This window comes from Rhinatrema bivittatum, chromosome 5, assembly GCF_901001135.1.
Source record: "Rhinatrema bivittatum chromosome 5, aRhiBiv1.1, whole genome shotgun sequence".
In the NCBI taxonomy this organism is placed as follows: Eukaryota; Metazoa; Chordata; class Amphibia; order Gymnophiona; family Rhinatrematidae; genus Rhinatrema; species Rhinatrema bivittatum.
The window spans coordinates 210,678,766-210,693,142 of record NC_042619.1 but is presented as its reverse complement, the minus strand read 5'-3'; the positions used below and the strand labels follow the sequence as shown (position 1 = coordinate 210,693,142).

The window sequence follows — 14,377 nt, the reverse complement described above, 5'->3', positions numbered from 1 at the left end:
TGGCGGCATCTCCCTCGCACAGGGAGCGCTGCGAGAAGGCCCCGACTAGGGCCGACGCATGCCAGAGACACTGGGGAGCAACGTGGCAGGTAGAGAAAGCGGCTGTGGCGCCCGGCGGGCCCAATTCTCAACATCCGCTTCCTCTCCTCCAACTGCCCCACCAGAACAGCCCACGAAGGTACCCTTTATACCCCTTCCCTTAAGAACGCCCACCTTACCTCCATGAGGGAACGAGCCTTATCTGTTGCAGGCCCCACCCTCTGGAACACCATGCCCACTGACCTCCGCCTAGAGCCTTGTACTCTGAAATTTAAGAAAAAGCTAAAGACACAGTATTATGAATGAGCGGTGTTTGGGTGGATCCTTGGGTACTGGGGCAGATGACCACACCCACGGGGAGGAGCCCCGTGAGGAGCCACAGTACTAGGCTAGACTCAGAACACACAAACACAGTTAGTTCTTTATTAGACAGCTTTGAAGGGTACCACCAGAGGTGGCAGTAGTGAGGCAGTCTGGTAGTTGCAGAGGGCACCCTTCTCACCCCGTTGGTATTGAGAGGTTCAGAAGCAGGTTTCCCAGCAAGGAAGTACTGTGGATTAGATAGACTGAGAGTTAGTTTACTCACTAGGTATTTGCTGTAGATAGGCAATTCCACCAGGTTGTAGAAGTAAGTGCAGGCACCGAGGCAGGGAGATCAGGCCCTCGAGGAGTGAGTACCTGTTCCCTATAAGGCACCTGAAATAAAGCAGAGGGCCCCCGAGGTGCGGGTACCCAGGTTAGCAGTTACCCCGAAGGGCAGAGAGAGAGCTTCCAGCGGCATATATAAGGAAATCACATCAGTGATGGCCATCTATACATTTTCAAAGGGAACTTTATAATGTTACATAATTATTACCTTGGTGCTTTTGCACCAAGGCTACATTTAACATAGAATATAACTTGGAGGTGTTAGCCTTATTATAGTAACCTTCCAATAAGTTTATCCCTTTCATTAGGTCTTGTTGTAGAGTGGTCAAGTTTACGAAATGCACAAGCTATGAGTATGCATAAGAATAATTTCTTAGTATGTCATACTTAGCCACTACATCTGAGAAACTAAGTGGATTTTGATTTTCCCAAATGCATTCCAAGCTATCCAAATCTCGGTTTTCCCATGTTCTAAATACTTGGCAGTTGTTCCCTGAAGAGAAGGTCTTATTATACCAAATTAGTGTTTTATAATAATACTTTCTAGAACCTATTAATATATTTTTCCATTTCTCCCATGGAAGTGAGGACACAGGATTACTCAGTGTAAACATATCATCATCTGCATATAACAACATTTTATAATTTTTTTCTTTTAATCTCTACACCTTCAATAAAGTTCTGTTGCCTTATCCTTACTGCAAAGGGCTCCTCACTCAAAGCAAACAGTAGTAGAGACAGCGGGCAACCTTGTCTGGTCCCTCGTCTCAGCGTAAAATTAGTGGAGTAACCAACTGTTGCAGCCTGGGAAGCTGCAGTTCAAGTGTGGACCCTTGAGCCGAACCACCCTGGGTAGAGTAGCTCGGGAGGCGGAGCCACAGGCACAGATCTTCACCCGGGAACCAGGAACCCCCCAGGAGGAGCCCATAGGGTCCAGGAACCTTGGGACTTAGGAGGCACAGGTACAGGTCTTCACCCGGGAACTGAGAACCCCCCAGGAGGAGCCTGTAGGGTCCCAGAACCTTGGGACTTAAGTACTGTGTCAGTCTCTAAGAAAAGGCCTGGGCAAGAGTAATCACAGAGTCCAACAGCAGAGGGCAGACAAGCCCAACCCAAGCAAGGCAGGCAGGTAGTAGGATCAAGTCTGTAAGGTCTTGTAGGGTGACCTGCAGGGAGCTACACAAGACAGCAGCGTGAAGGCCCAAGCCTGGCCGAGAGTAGCGCAGCAAACCCCAAGGTAGAAGTGAAACAGTTCGAGAACAGCCTGGGGTTAGACGCTGACAGCAGGCAGAAGTGGAGCAGGCCTCCGTGAAGACAGCGGCTGCAGCACGCAGAGGCGGAGCTAGGTACTTGCCGAGGTGGGTGGCCAACAGCTGACCGAGGCAGAGTCAGGAACGGGCAGTGGTCAACGGCAGGAGGCTGGCACACGCAGAGTCAGGAACGAGCGATGATCAGTGGCAGGCGGCAGGCACAAGCAGAGTCAGGAACGAGCAGAGGTCAGTGGCAGGCGGCAGGCAAAAGCAGAGTCAGGAACGAGCAGAGGTCAGTGGCAGGCGGCAGGCAAAAGCAGAGTCAGGAACGAGCAGTGGTCAAAGGCAGCAGTACGACAGGAGTGCAACTAAGAACTACAAGCAGTAGCGACCCTCGTTGCAAGGCAATGAGAAAGCTGATGGACGCTGGTTAAATCGGGCTTGGGGCGTGGCGTGGTTAACTCGGGCGGAGCCAGACTTCCGGTGAGCGTACGTCCATAACGCGCGTCCTCGCGCGGGGCAGTAGCGAGATGGCCTGGTAATGGCAGACGCCCCGATTTCCCAGCAGAGCCGCAGAAGCGGCGATCCCGGCATTGAAGGTGAGCCCGGATCACAGCAACCAAGGGGGAAGCAGTGGAGACCGCAACACCAACATTAATTTTTATACAGGCTTTCAGATTTTTATATAATGTGGGAACCCATTTCAGAAAATTACCCCCATACCCCATTTTTTCCGGCACCCTAAATAAAGAGGGCCAGTGTACCCTATCGAAGGCTTTTTCGGCATTAACAACCACTATAATTCAGTATTTTATGGACATTATCTGCCGCCATGCTGCCGGGGATATATTCTGATTGGTCTTGATGAATAATCAGATGTATAACTCCGCACAACATATGGGCCAATATCTTTGCTAAAATGTTCAAATCTATGTTAATCAAAGATATTGGACAGTAGGAGCTGCATAATGTAGCCCTTCTTTTGACAACACTGTTATCTCTGCTACATTAGTGGACTCTAATAAATCTCCTTCCTCCCTTAGAAAATTAAAAATTTTAGTCAAGGGCCCAGCTATTATATTACCACCATAAGTCTTGTAAAATTTCAGGGTAAAACCATCGATACCTGGAGCTTTTCCTGCTTTCAAATCTTTAATGGCCTATATAGCACTTCTGTTACTGATATAGTTTATCTAGGCATGTCCTTTATCTTTATCCAGGGTTGGGAGTTTTATCTCAGCTAGGTACTTATCAATACTCTCCATCCCTATTGAATCATCAGAAGCATATAGCTCCTCAGAAAACTGGGTGAACCATTGTCTTATTAAATTGCTATCTGTCACATCTGCCCCTTTCTTGTCCTTAATTTTTATTATTTGGTTCTGGGAGCTTTTGTTTTTCAATTTCTGAGCTAGAACATGAGACGCTTTATTACCAGACTCAAAATATCTCTGTTTAATGATGTCCAACCTGTAAGCTAGCCCCTCTTCCAACAACATGCAAAGTTGATGTTTCACCTCTGCAATCTTACAAAATACTTTCCTGGTTGGATTTTGTTTGTGTCATTTCTAAGTAATGCAATGCTTGTCTGAGCCTTGCTTCCTCCTGTTTTTCCTTAAGGAGGTACATGCTATCAGCCTACCTCTGATCACTAGTTTGCGGCAGTCCCATAGGATGACCGGTGTCATTACTGAGGATTCATTAAAGTGAATGTATTCAACAATGTCTGAATGCATTTTCATCTAACTGTTTCTTCGCTAATTAGACTATCATTTAACTGTCAGAAGCGCCTTCCTGCCATATTATTATCCCTTTTAATATCTCACCATACTAGGGCATGATTAGATCAGTTAATAGATCTGCTGTCTGTCCCTACTATCCTAGTAGATAGTGATTTCTCCATCCTAATTACAACTAGTGCAATCTGGAGTAAAAGGGATGTAAAATCTTCCAAATGTCTAGAGGAATTATCTAGGGAGGGCATCTAACCAAATTGAAATCCTTACCAATAATAATCTGCCCTCTGCACAAGTTAACAAGAGATTATCTAAAACCTCAAAAAATACTGTTTGATTTACATTTGGTCAGTAAATATTTTCCAATATAAAACAGCTTTATTCCACTCCATTTATATTATAATGTATCTTCCCTCCATATTCTTATGAAGCATTACTGTTTTAGCATTCAGTTCTTTGGCTACTAATATTCCTACCTCCCCATATTTATTCTTGGAGGTAGAGGATGTGTTGTGTTCCACGGCCGTGGAAGGCCACGACCGCGGCCCCTTACCATGCCCGCGATGGCGACCCGCCGCGGGAGCTCCGGGGGAAGTCCCTGATCCTTGCCCGTTGCTTCAGCATGGGCCCCTGGTATGGTCGCCGGGGGGAAGCTGTCCCTGCTCCTCCCTCATGGCGTCCAGCAGCATTTCTCTCCGCGGAGGGAATCCAAGATGGCCGCCGCCATCTTTAGGTGCGAGGGGATTAAGTGAAGGCTTGTGAAAAAAGCCAAGTTTTTAGTTTTTTTTTTAAAGGTTTGTGTACAGTGTTCTTGGCACAGGTGTGGGGGCATGGAGTTCCAAATATTTGGTCCAGCGATGGATAGGGCCCTTTCTTTTGTAGCTATGTGATGGGAGAGATTAGGGGGAGGGGTGTAGATGGTTCCTTTGTAGGCAGTTCTCGTGGGTCTATTTGAAGTGTGATAGTGTATGGCGTTATCTAGCCATATGATGTTTTGGGTATGCAGGGTTTTATGGATAATCGTAAGAGTTTTGTGAAGGATTCTAGAGTGTATTGGGAGCTAGTGGAGATCCCTGAGTATGGGAGTTATGTGGTCTCTTCTGCGGGAGTTGGTGAAGATTCTGGCCACCGCGTTTTGGAGCATTTGGAGTGGCATGATCGAGGAGGTGGGGAGGCCTAGGAGGAGGGTGTTGCAGTAGTCTATTTTTGTGAAGCGTAGGGCCTGGAGGACCGTCTGGAAGTCATAGGGATGTAGAAGTGGTCTTAATTTTTTTAGAATGTGGAGCTTGTAAAAACATTCTTTAGTGGTGGAATTAATGAATTTTTTTAGGTTTAGATTATTGTCCAAGGTGACTCCCAAGTTTCTAACCTGTTGGACCTTAGTTGCTAGAGATACAGGGAGAGGATGGTTATGGTGTTCTGGAGTGATGAAGAGGAGCTCCGTTTTGGAGGTGTTGAGGGCCAGGTTAAGATTTGTGAGGAGGGGGTTAATCGAGGAGAGACAGCTGTCCCAAATCTTGAGTCACTTGGGGAGAGATTCTGTGACCGGGATGTTGATTTGTATGTCGTCTGTGTAGATATAATGAGTAAGCCCCCTAGATCCCCCCAACACCCTTTCTACCCTTACCATTCACCCCCACCGTTCTACCCTTACTATACACCCCTACCTTGAATCCACCCAAGTAATTACTTCACAATTTCCTCATTTTTTAACACACTGTACATATTGTAAATTTGGTTCTTACCATCTGTAAATATTGTACAATTATTTTTATACTATCTTATCTTGTTAATTAATTTGTTAATCCTCTCTGCTGTAACCATTCCTCTCCGGTTTCCTGTCTCAGCTACGCTAGCCTTCTCGTCCCAGTTTAGTTTCCTCATGTTAATTGTAACTGCTTTTTCTTTTTTCCAAAGATATTGGTTACCCCCGTTTAATGTAAACTGATGTGATATTCCCTTGAATGTTGGTATAGAAAAGTTTTAAATAAATTTGTTGGCTCATAAAGAGCTGGTAAGAAGCTATTTGGGCATTGACCATAGTTTCCAGGCAAATCTTACTCTGAGTAAGAACAAATGTATGGGAATCCTTCCCAAGGAGCACCGAAGAGTGGGTTCTAGACTTCTTGGTCTTTTTGAGAGACAATTCAGCCTTGGCTGACTAATGAAACAGTTGCAGGTTCTTGAATTCAGGAGCCTTCTTGATGCAAGTGCAACCCCCACTTTGCCTGTCCCTAATAGTTTCCCTAGTATTTTTCCATTTTGGGCAGTGGGAGGGGTTTTTTTTGTCTTTTTGGCATCCTCCCATAGCTTTAACCCTACCTTTTGTAGTAGTCTTCAGTAAGGTATAAAGCCCCCTGAAGCAGGCTCAGTCTTGAGTGGGTTAATAGGATGGAGAGAGAAGAGAAGGAGTAGAAGCTTCTGATAACCATTGTCTCATTTCTGGGCGTCTTTGATCTGAAGGAAGACCAAGTGAGAGTTGGTTGTCTGAAGATATATTTCAGAAGATTGATCAGTCAGGAAGGAAGGGCATCCCTCCCAGTATCCAGAAGGGCTGGGTCAGTGATCTGTTTTCCCAAGTGACAAGTTAACAGCAAGGAGAGAAGAGAAGTTAATAGGATTGAAGAAATCTGGGGCCAAATATTGAAAGCACTGGCTAGCCGGCTATCTAGTGGTCTGCTGAAAATCAGTGGCTACTAGATAGCCGGATATGTCACTTATCTGGCTATCTTTTAGCCAGCCAATTTGTAAGTGGACAGTGGGTGGATCCAGGTGGCACTACTTATCTGGTTAGCTTAACTGGATAAGTAGTGATATTCATTCTTATCCAGTTAAGTTAATTGGATAAATTAGACCAGCCATCTAATTTAGCTGGATTTAAGTTATCCAGCTAAGCAGCACCTTGACTGCGGATATTCAGCGGCATGGCTATGCCTCTAAATATCCTTTGTAACTTAATAAGTCATATCCAGCTAAGTTACTTACTTGGCCAGTGCTGAATATAGGGCCGTTTGAGTTTTGGATTACAATCTGAGATATTTTACTTGTTGGATTTTTTAGATTGTTTTTAACTTGGGGATTTTTACAGCTTCTTGACCAGTGCATGCTGGAGTTGCATTCCAGCTACCCTACCCGCCAGGGTGAGGGCTTGTTGAGTATGGATAATGGTGTAGAAAGAAGACCAATTAGGAGGAACAAACTGGAAAAGGAAACTGATTTTTCTGACTCTTACATTTTTTATGATGTTTCTAATTTTCACTATTTTAGCTTGGATCCTTGTCTTTAAGTTGAGGTAAACTGTCTTTATTTTGAACACAAATTGGACTGTCTTTGGTTTATTTTTTTCACTCTGCATTTGGTGAATAGATGGTGAGTGGGCTGGTTAGCTGTTGGCCAGTGTTCCTTTTTTTTGTTGGGCCTTTTTATAGTTCCTCCTGTACCTTCTGGGGAAGACTCATCACCATTCAGAGGCAGTGAGGTCTGGACTTGATGATCACGCCAGGGGCCCAGGAAGTTAAGCTCCCCACCCCCACCAGACCTGAATCCTGGCCTTGTAGCATCCCTGGATAATGCCAGGCAGCCAAAAGGGGGACCAGCTATACAATATTTATTTATTTATTTATTTATTTATCTTCTTTTAATATACCGATGCTCAAGACCAGGTCTTATCATACCGGTTTACAATATATTGCATTCTTCTTATTCTCTGGAGAAACACATTTTCCCACATTCTCATCTATTATCTCCAGTAAATTATACTGCACGGAGGTGATTTTGGAGGGGGGGGGGGGACGACAACAATAAGTTTATAAGAAACAGGAATGTTTGAAATTTTAGCTATCAATCACCATGACCTAAAACTACTGAAAATACCTATAAGGATTCAGTCTGACTGCAGATTAGAAATGATTCCACACCATTTACGCATCATGATGTGAGTTGTTTAAGCATATATTATACCGTACTTTTCAGACCTCACTTTTGGGTGAATTAATGAGCATGACATTTTATTATATTGATTTAGCTTTTTCATACAATAGTGAGAAAATATTCAATGGAAAACAATTATCTGGTTTCTGAACATTCAAGATCCCCCCACTTCATTCCTTCCAGCAGCCACCTTTCCCATGCCTAACTTCAATGAACTTAAAGCAGGTTACTGTTGTGAGGTTAAGAATGACCTAGCGTCAATCAGAAATCATCATCCTGGTCAGACATTATACACTTTTTCTTTTGGCGCTCTTTTTAAATGAATTCCTTGATCACCTGACCTAGTACTTAAGCAGCCAAGTGGAACACGTTTCATATGCAATAGAGACCACGGCTGTGATGGTAGAAGCATTAACTTTTTGAATCAGTCCTTGTCTCCATACAATATTTAGATCTTTTTATTAGAGTCAATAATCTGTATTTATATTTTCAAAAGAAAACAATAAGGTTAGGTTATCTTGCCTCTAGCTCTTGTGCCATTGATTCACTTTCTCATTATTCTTCAGTACAGCATTTGTGCAAAAACAATTCTTGCCAAATGACTGCAATAATGTGCCATTGTTTGCAATAACAGGCAGCAGCAAAGCAAGCCATTTAATTAAGGTAGCCAAGAGCTATGAAAATTAATTCTAAACTGAATAATTAATGTCATAGCAATACACACAAAATGTGAAACACTACCTACTTGATTAAAAATTTGTCCCTACATAAATAGGAAGGGTAAAGGCAATATAAACATACAGTAGGCAGACACTTTGATTGATAATCATCAAAATTATTTTAGTTAATTTTCATTTCTAACAAAAACACAATCATTACAAACTTTAAGAGGAGTATACCCCCTCTTTTTTTATCTCAGGATATCACCTCTTTCTCTGTTCCCTCATTTCATTTAAATGGAAGATTGTTTTTCAAATCATCATATTGAGAAACTAAAGTGCACAAGAAACAGAAATTAGAGAGCTTGCAAAAAAGACAAATGTTGAGACCAACCCAATGACCCAGCCGCAGTGCTCCTGCTTCTTGGGCTAGCTGGGGCTGAAAACACTGCAGAGGAAGCATTTGCAGCTCACAGGAGGGAGGAAAGTCTAGCCATCATGAGACAGAGAGCATACTTTTACTGGGATCCAAAACGAGCTGAGGTCAATTGTTGTGATAACCATGCTAGGGTGTCAGGCCATAAAAATAGATAAATGAAGGCTCATGGTCTGACTGGACTGAGTGCTATCAAATATACAAATAAGCACACTATTCAATATCTACCTTCTCCCCCTATGCAAACTTCTCACCGACCTAGGCCTTACAAGATGGTGGCGGTCCAGAGAAGGGCGACCAAAAAGATGGAGGGTCTTCTTCTCTGTACAATGTTGATGCTATTTGGTATAATAATTGTGTTCAAGGCTTTAGTGCTGCCACAATAGTAGCTGGGTTTTTTTTCATCATTCCATTCTTTTTTTTCCTTTTTATAGGTGTCTTCAGATCTCCCAATGATTATTGGAGCCCAAACTATGACCATACCACCTGGTCTCACATTATCCTATCCTCTGAGTGTAGCTACGTGGAAAAATGGAGTATTTACAGGTGAAGTAATAAAAATACTATTTCATATCTTGAAAAAGTTATAAAATACCTTATCGGAATTAAACACAACAAGGAGGCTACGAGAAAAACTGCAAAAGTCCAAATTCTGAAAAAATTTCCTTACACGATTATTGTTACTAAAGACCTCAAGTACAAAACAATATTTTATTTTATTCTGATTTTCTTTTTATACTTTTTAATTCATATGTGGTTAACTTTGGCAGGATATTCAGAGGTGTAGTATCACCATTGAATATATCCAACTATCTTAAATGTAGCTGGATAATTTTATTCGGCTAAGTTTATAACTACTTTATGGCATGATCAGAGTTAATTGGATAAGTTATCTGGTTGAATAACAGAGTCAGCAGGATAACTTACCAGCTAACTTATCTCTACTCCTACTTTATCCGACTAAGTTTTAGCTGGATAATAAAATACTTGGCTAAACTTTAGGAGGTCAATATTCAAAAGCCATTTAGACAGATAACTGAAAAGTTATCCATCTAAAGGGCTACCTGGTGATATTGAAAGTTGTATGTGGCTAAAATCTAGCTGCATAATGAGTTATGTGGATAGAATTTAGCTGCATAAGTTAGGGGCGTTCCGGGGGCAGGTGGGAGGCATTTCCGGGCAGAGCAGAGTTAACTGCATAAGTTATGCGGCCAACTCCAATATTCAGAGTTAGCTGCTTAGCCTATGAGCTAACTCTGGTCAAGCCATAGGGCTGTCCTAAAGTTATCCATTTAGACATAACCCGCTAACTTTAAGATAGCCAGGTATATTCAGCGGCTGTGCTTATCCAGTTAACTAGCCAAGCTGTACAACAGCTGAAAATGGACCCCTAGTTGGATAAGTGGCTGAAATGATCAAAAGTTGGCATTTAGCCACAAGTTATCCAGCTTAATGCCACTGAATGTGGACATCTTTATGTACTGGTGACTGATACTATCAGAGTACTGAAAAAACAGAGAGAGACAAGCAGAAGAACTTACAGTTTTAGAAGGACTATGTCTGATAATGGGTGAGGAAACCAATGACGCTATTAAATTCCTTTTTTTTTTTCTTAGTGTTTGATCATTTGAGTAGAGGTTTGGTCTAGTGGTTAGAGCAGTGAGCTGGGTACCAGGAACGCCAGTGTACCACTTCTCTCACTGATGATCTTTGTGACCTTGGGCAAGTTACTTCACTCTTCATTGCCTCAAGTACAAACTTAGGTGTTAATTTACTAGAGGGGGGAAATACAGGAAAGGATCCTGTAGCAAGGACCTGCTGTCCAGGTGGTTCATTGTCCATTCTCACTGAGGATATCTCTTGAATGCCTACTGCCCAGGAGGGAAGGGTTAGGTTGGCCATCATAGTTGGTGTTTCAATTATTAGGAACGTAGACAGCCATGTGGCTGGTGGGCGTGAGGATCGCCTAGTAACATGCCTACCTGGTGCGAAGGTGGCGGACCTCACACGTCACCTAGATAGGATCTTAGACAGTGCTGGGGAGAAGCCGGCTGTCGTAATACATGTGGGCATCAACGACATAGGAAAATGTGGGAGGGAGGTTTTGGAAGCAAAATTTAGGCTCTTAGGTAGAAATCTTAAATCCAGAACCTCCAGGGTAGCGTTCTCTGAAATGCTTCCTGTTCCACGCAGGTCACCAGAGGCAGGCAGAGCTCCAGAGTCTCAATGCATGGATGAGACGATGGTGCAAGGAAGAGGGATTCAGTTTTGGTGAGACCGCACCTTGAATACTGTGTACAATTCTGGTCGCCGCATCTCAAAAAAGTTATAATTGCGATGGAGAAGGTACAGAGAAGGGCTACCAAAATGATAAGGGGAATGGAACAATTCCCCTATGAGGAAAGACTAAAGAGGTTAGGACTTTTTAGATTGGAGAAGAGACGACTGAGGGGGGATATGATAGAGGTGTTTAAAATCATGAGAGGTCTAGAACGGGTAGATGTGAATCGGTTATTTACTCTTTCGGATAGTAGAAAGACTAGGGGACACTCCATGAAGTTAGCATGGGGCACATTTAAAACTAATCGGAGAAAGTTCTTTTTTACTCAACACACAATTAAACTCTGGAATTTGTTGCCAGAGAATGTGGTTCATGCAGTTAGTATAGCTGTGTTTAAAAAAGGATTGGATAAGTTCTTGGAGGAGAAGTCCATTACCTGCTATTAAGTTCACTTAGAGAATAGCCACTGCCATTAGCAATTGTTACATGGAATAGACTTAGTTTTTGGGTACTTGCCAGGTTCTTATGGCCTGGATTGGCCACTGTTGGAAACAGGATGCTGGGCTTGATGGACCCTTGGTCTGACCCAGTATGGCATTTTCTTATGTTCTTATGTTCTTAACTGGGGAACCTTTTGGGGAAGGGGGAGTCTCTTCCGAAGGGATGGACTCCACCTTAACCAGGGTGGAACCAGACTGCTGGCGCTAACCTTTAAAAAGGAGATTGTTCTAGTTTAAAAGCTGCTCTAAGGGGAAAGCCGACAGTCGCTCAGCAGCGCATGGTTCGGAGAGAGGTATCTTCAAAGGATACTAATGATGCATTAGAATTAGGGCATCCCGACAGTGAGGTTCCAATAATAAGAAAAATAGTTCAAGTGCCTGTAACGAAAAATTCACCTGAGCTAAAAAATTCCAACTTATCCCTATCAATTAAAAAGCAGAATGAAAATACAAACATAAAACAAACTTTGAAATGTTTGCATACTAATGCCAGAAGTCTAAGAAGTAAGATGGGAGAATTAGAATGTATAGCAGTGAAAAATTGGCATCTCAGAGACATGTTGGAAGGAGGACAACCAATGGCACAGTGCTATACCAGGGTACAAATTATAACGCAATGACAGAGAGGAGCACCCGGGAGGGGAGGTAGCGCTTTATGTCCGGGATGGCATAGAGTCCAACAGGATAAACATCTTGCATGAGATTAAATGCACAATTGAATCTTTATGGGTAGAAATCCCTTGTGTGTTGGGGAAGACTACAGTGATAGGAGTATACGACTGTCCACTAGTCAAGATGGTGAGATGGACAGTGAAATGCTAAGAGAAATCAGGGAAGCTAACCAAATTGGTAGTGCGGTAATAATAGGAGATTTCAATTACCCCAATATTGACTGGGTAAGTGAAACATCAGGACATGCTAGAGAGATAACGTTCCTGGATGGAATAAATGAGAGTTTTATGAAGCAATTGGTTCAGGAATCGACAAGAGAGGGAGCAATTTTAGATCTAATTCTCAGGGGAGCACAGGATTTGGTGAGAGAGGTAACGGTGGTGGGGCCGCTTGGCAATAGTGATCATAACACCGGGGAACACAATTTTCATTGAGTTAGATCTGACACTTGTTTTTGACTAACTTTTGACATCTGAATCAAAAAATGACCCCAGTTTTTCTCTATCATGTCAACTTTTTAAGGTACAAGATATCCTCCCTTTGTCCCAAAAATCATACAAAATGTACATACAAAGGAAATAAAAGAAAAAATTACCTGAATATACTGTTTATTTAGAGTTATTTTATTCATACAAAGGCTATATATTGTTACTGTAAGACAAATTGTAACTAGAGTAACTAGGTGGGCCTCCTATAGAGGTATAAATTCCTACCTAGTATGAGGGCCTTATAGCTAGGCTCTCTTTCTCTCTCCCTCCCCCCCTCCCCCCAGTGGTCATAGGTAGGAATTACAACAATTCTGGCACTTACCGCAAAGGGCGAAAAAGTTATCCAGATAGCGCACTTTGCGATAAACATCATCTATACTATTTATTTATTTATTTTTAGATTTTTATATACCGGTGTTCCTGTATGAAATACAAATCACATCGGTTTACATTGAAACTGAACATAAATTTTGCCAATAGGCATTACATAGAACAAGGTTGTGGAACTTGGAAAAGGGTAAACTAGATCAAAATGAACATTGTAATGTAAACAAATTAGCTAACAAAACTCATAGAGCAGTATAAATAAGAACAAAAAACAAAAAGATAAAAGCAAAACAGTACTAATAAACAAAGCTTGACCGACGTGCCGCAAATGCGCAGTAGAGAGCAGCTCTACTGCGCATGCGCGCACATCGGCCAGAGCGCAGCGTGTCAGGAAAAAAAATGGCGCCTGCTCCTTAGGAGCAGGACCGGCAGCGGCGACAACGAGCAGTAGCCGCGGCGGCGACACACGCGCGCGAGAGGCAGGGAGGAGCAATAGTGGCGGCGACGCGCGCGCGTACGAGAGAGAGAGGCAGGGAGGAGCAGTAGCGGCGGCAGCGTGCGAGAGGCAGGGAGGAGCAGTAATGGCGGCGGCGCGCGCGCGGGAGGGACACCCCCTGTCTGCCGGTTGTGGATGAGTTGGGAGGAGAGTGAGCTGAGGGGAGGTGGGAGAGAGTGAGCTGAGGGGAGGTGGGAGAGAGTGAGGTGGGAGGGGAGGGGGAGAGAGTGGGAGGGGGAGGGGGAGAGAGTGAGGGGGGAGGGGAGGGAGAGAGTGAGGTGGGGAGGGAGAGAGTGAGGTGGGGAGGTGGGAGGGAGGAGAGAGAGAGGGAGGTGGGGGGAGGGAAGAGAGAGAGGGAGGTGGGGGGAGGTGAGAGGGAGGGGGGAGGAGAGAGAGAGGGAGGTGTGGGGGAGGTGAGAGAGAGAGAGAGAGAGGTGGGGAGAGGGAGTGGAAAGGAAATGGACCAAAAAAAAATTTTAATGTAGCCCGTTGTTACGGGCTTAACGGCTTGTATTACTATAAAACATGCCTCTTTTTCTATCGCATGTGATATTTAGTGCATTTTGATAAATCCAGGCCTAAGATAGGCTGTAGAGAAAAAACTTGACATGAAAGAAGAAAACTAACTGCAGTTTTAAAACAGCTGAAAAATCGAACTCAGCAGGATTTATGTTAAAAATTGTTCCCCAGTGTAAAATGATCAAATTTGAATTAATGACTGGAAGGGGGATAGTAAGCAAATCCACAGCGCTCGTGCTAAACTTTCAAAAGGGAAACTTTGATAAAATGAGAAAAATAGTTAGAAAAATACTGAAAGGAGCAGCTACAAAGATAAAAAGTGTGCAAGAGGTATGGTCATTATTAAAAAATACCATCCTAGAAGCACAGTCCAGATGTATTCCACACATTAAGAAA

At 43.3% G+C, this 14,377-nt stretch overlaps 1 protein-coding gene across 1 annotated transcript in view; it reads left to right on the top strand.

Moving 5' to 3' along the window:
- The window catches only part of CFAP47 (cilia and flagella associated protein 47), a 1,765,744-nt gene that overhangs the window by 1,118,593 nt on the left and 632,774 nt on the right, over window positions 1–14,377 (top strand). Inside the window, exon 49 of the mRNA XM_029603108.1 lies at window positions 9,133–9,244. Coding sequence (XP_029458968.1) covers window positions 9,133–9,244 — 112 coding nt within the window. The remainder of the gene's footprint in view (window positions 1–9,132; window positions 9,245–14,377) is intronic.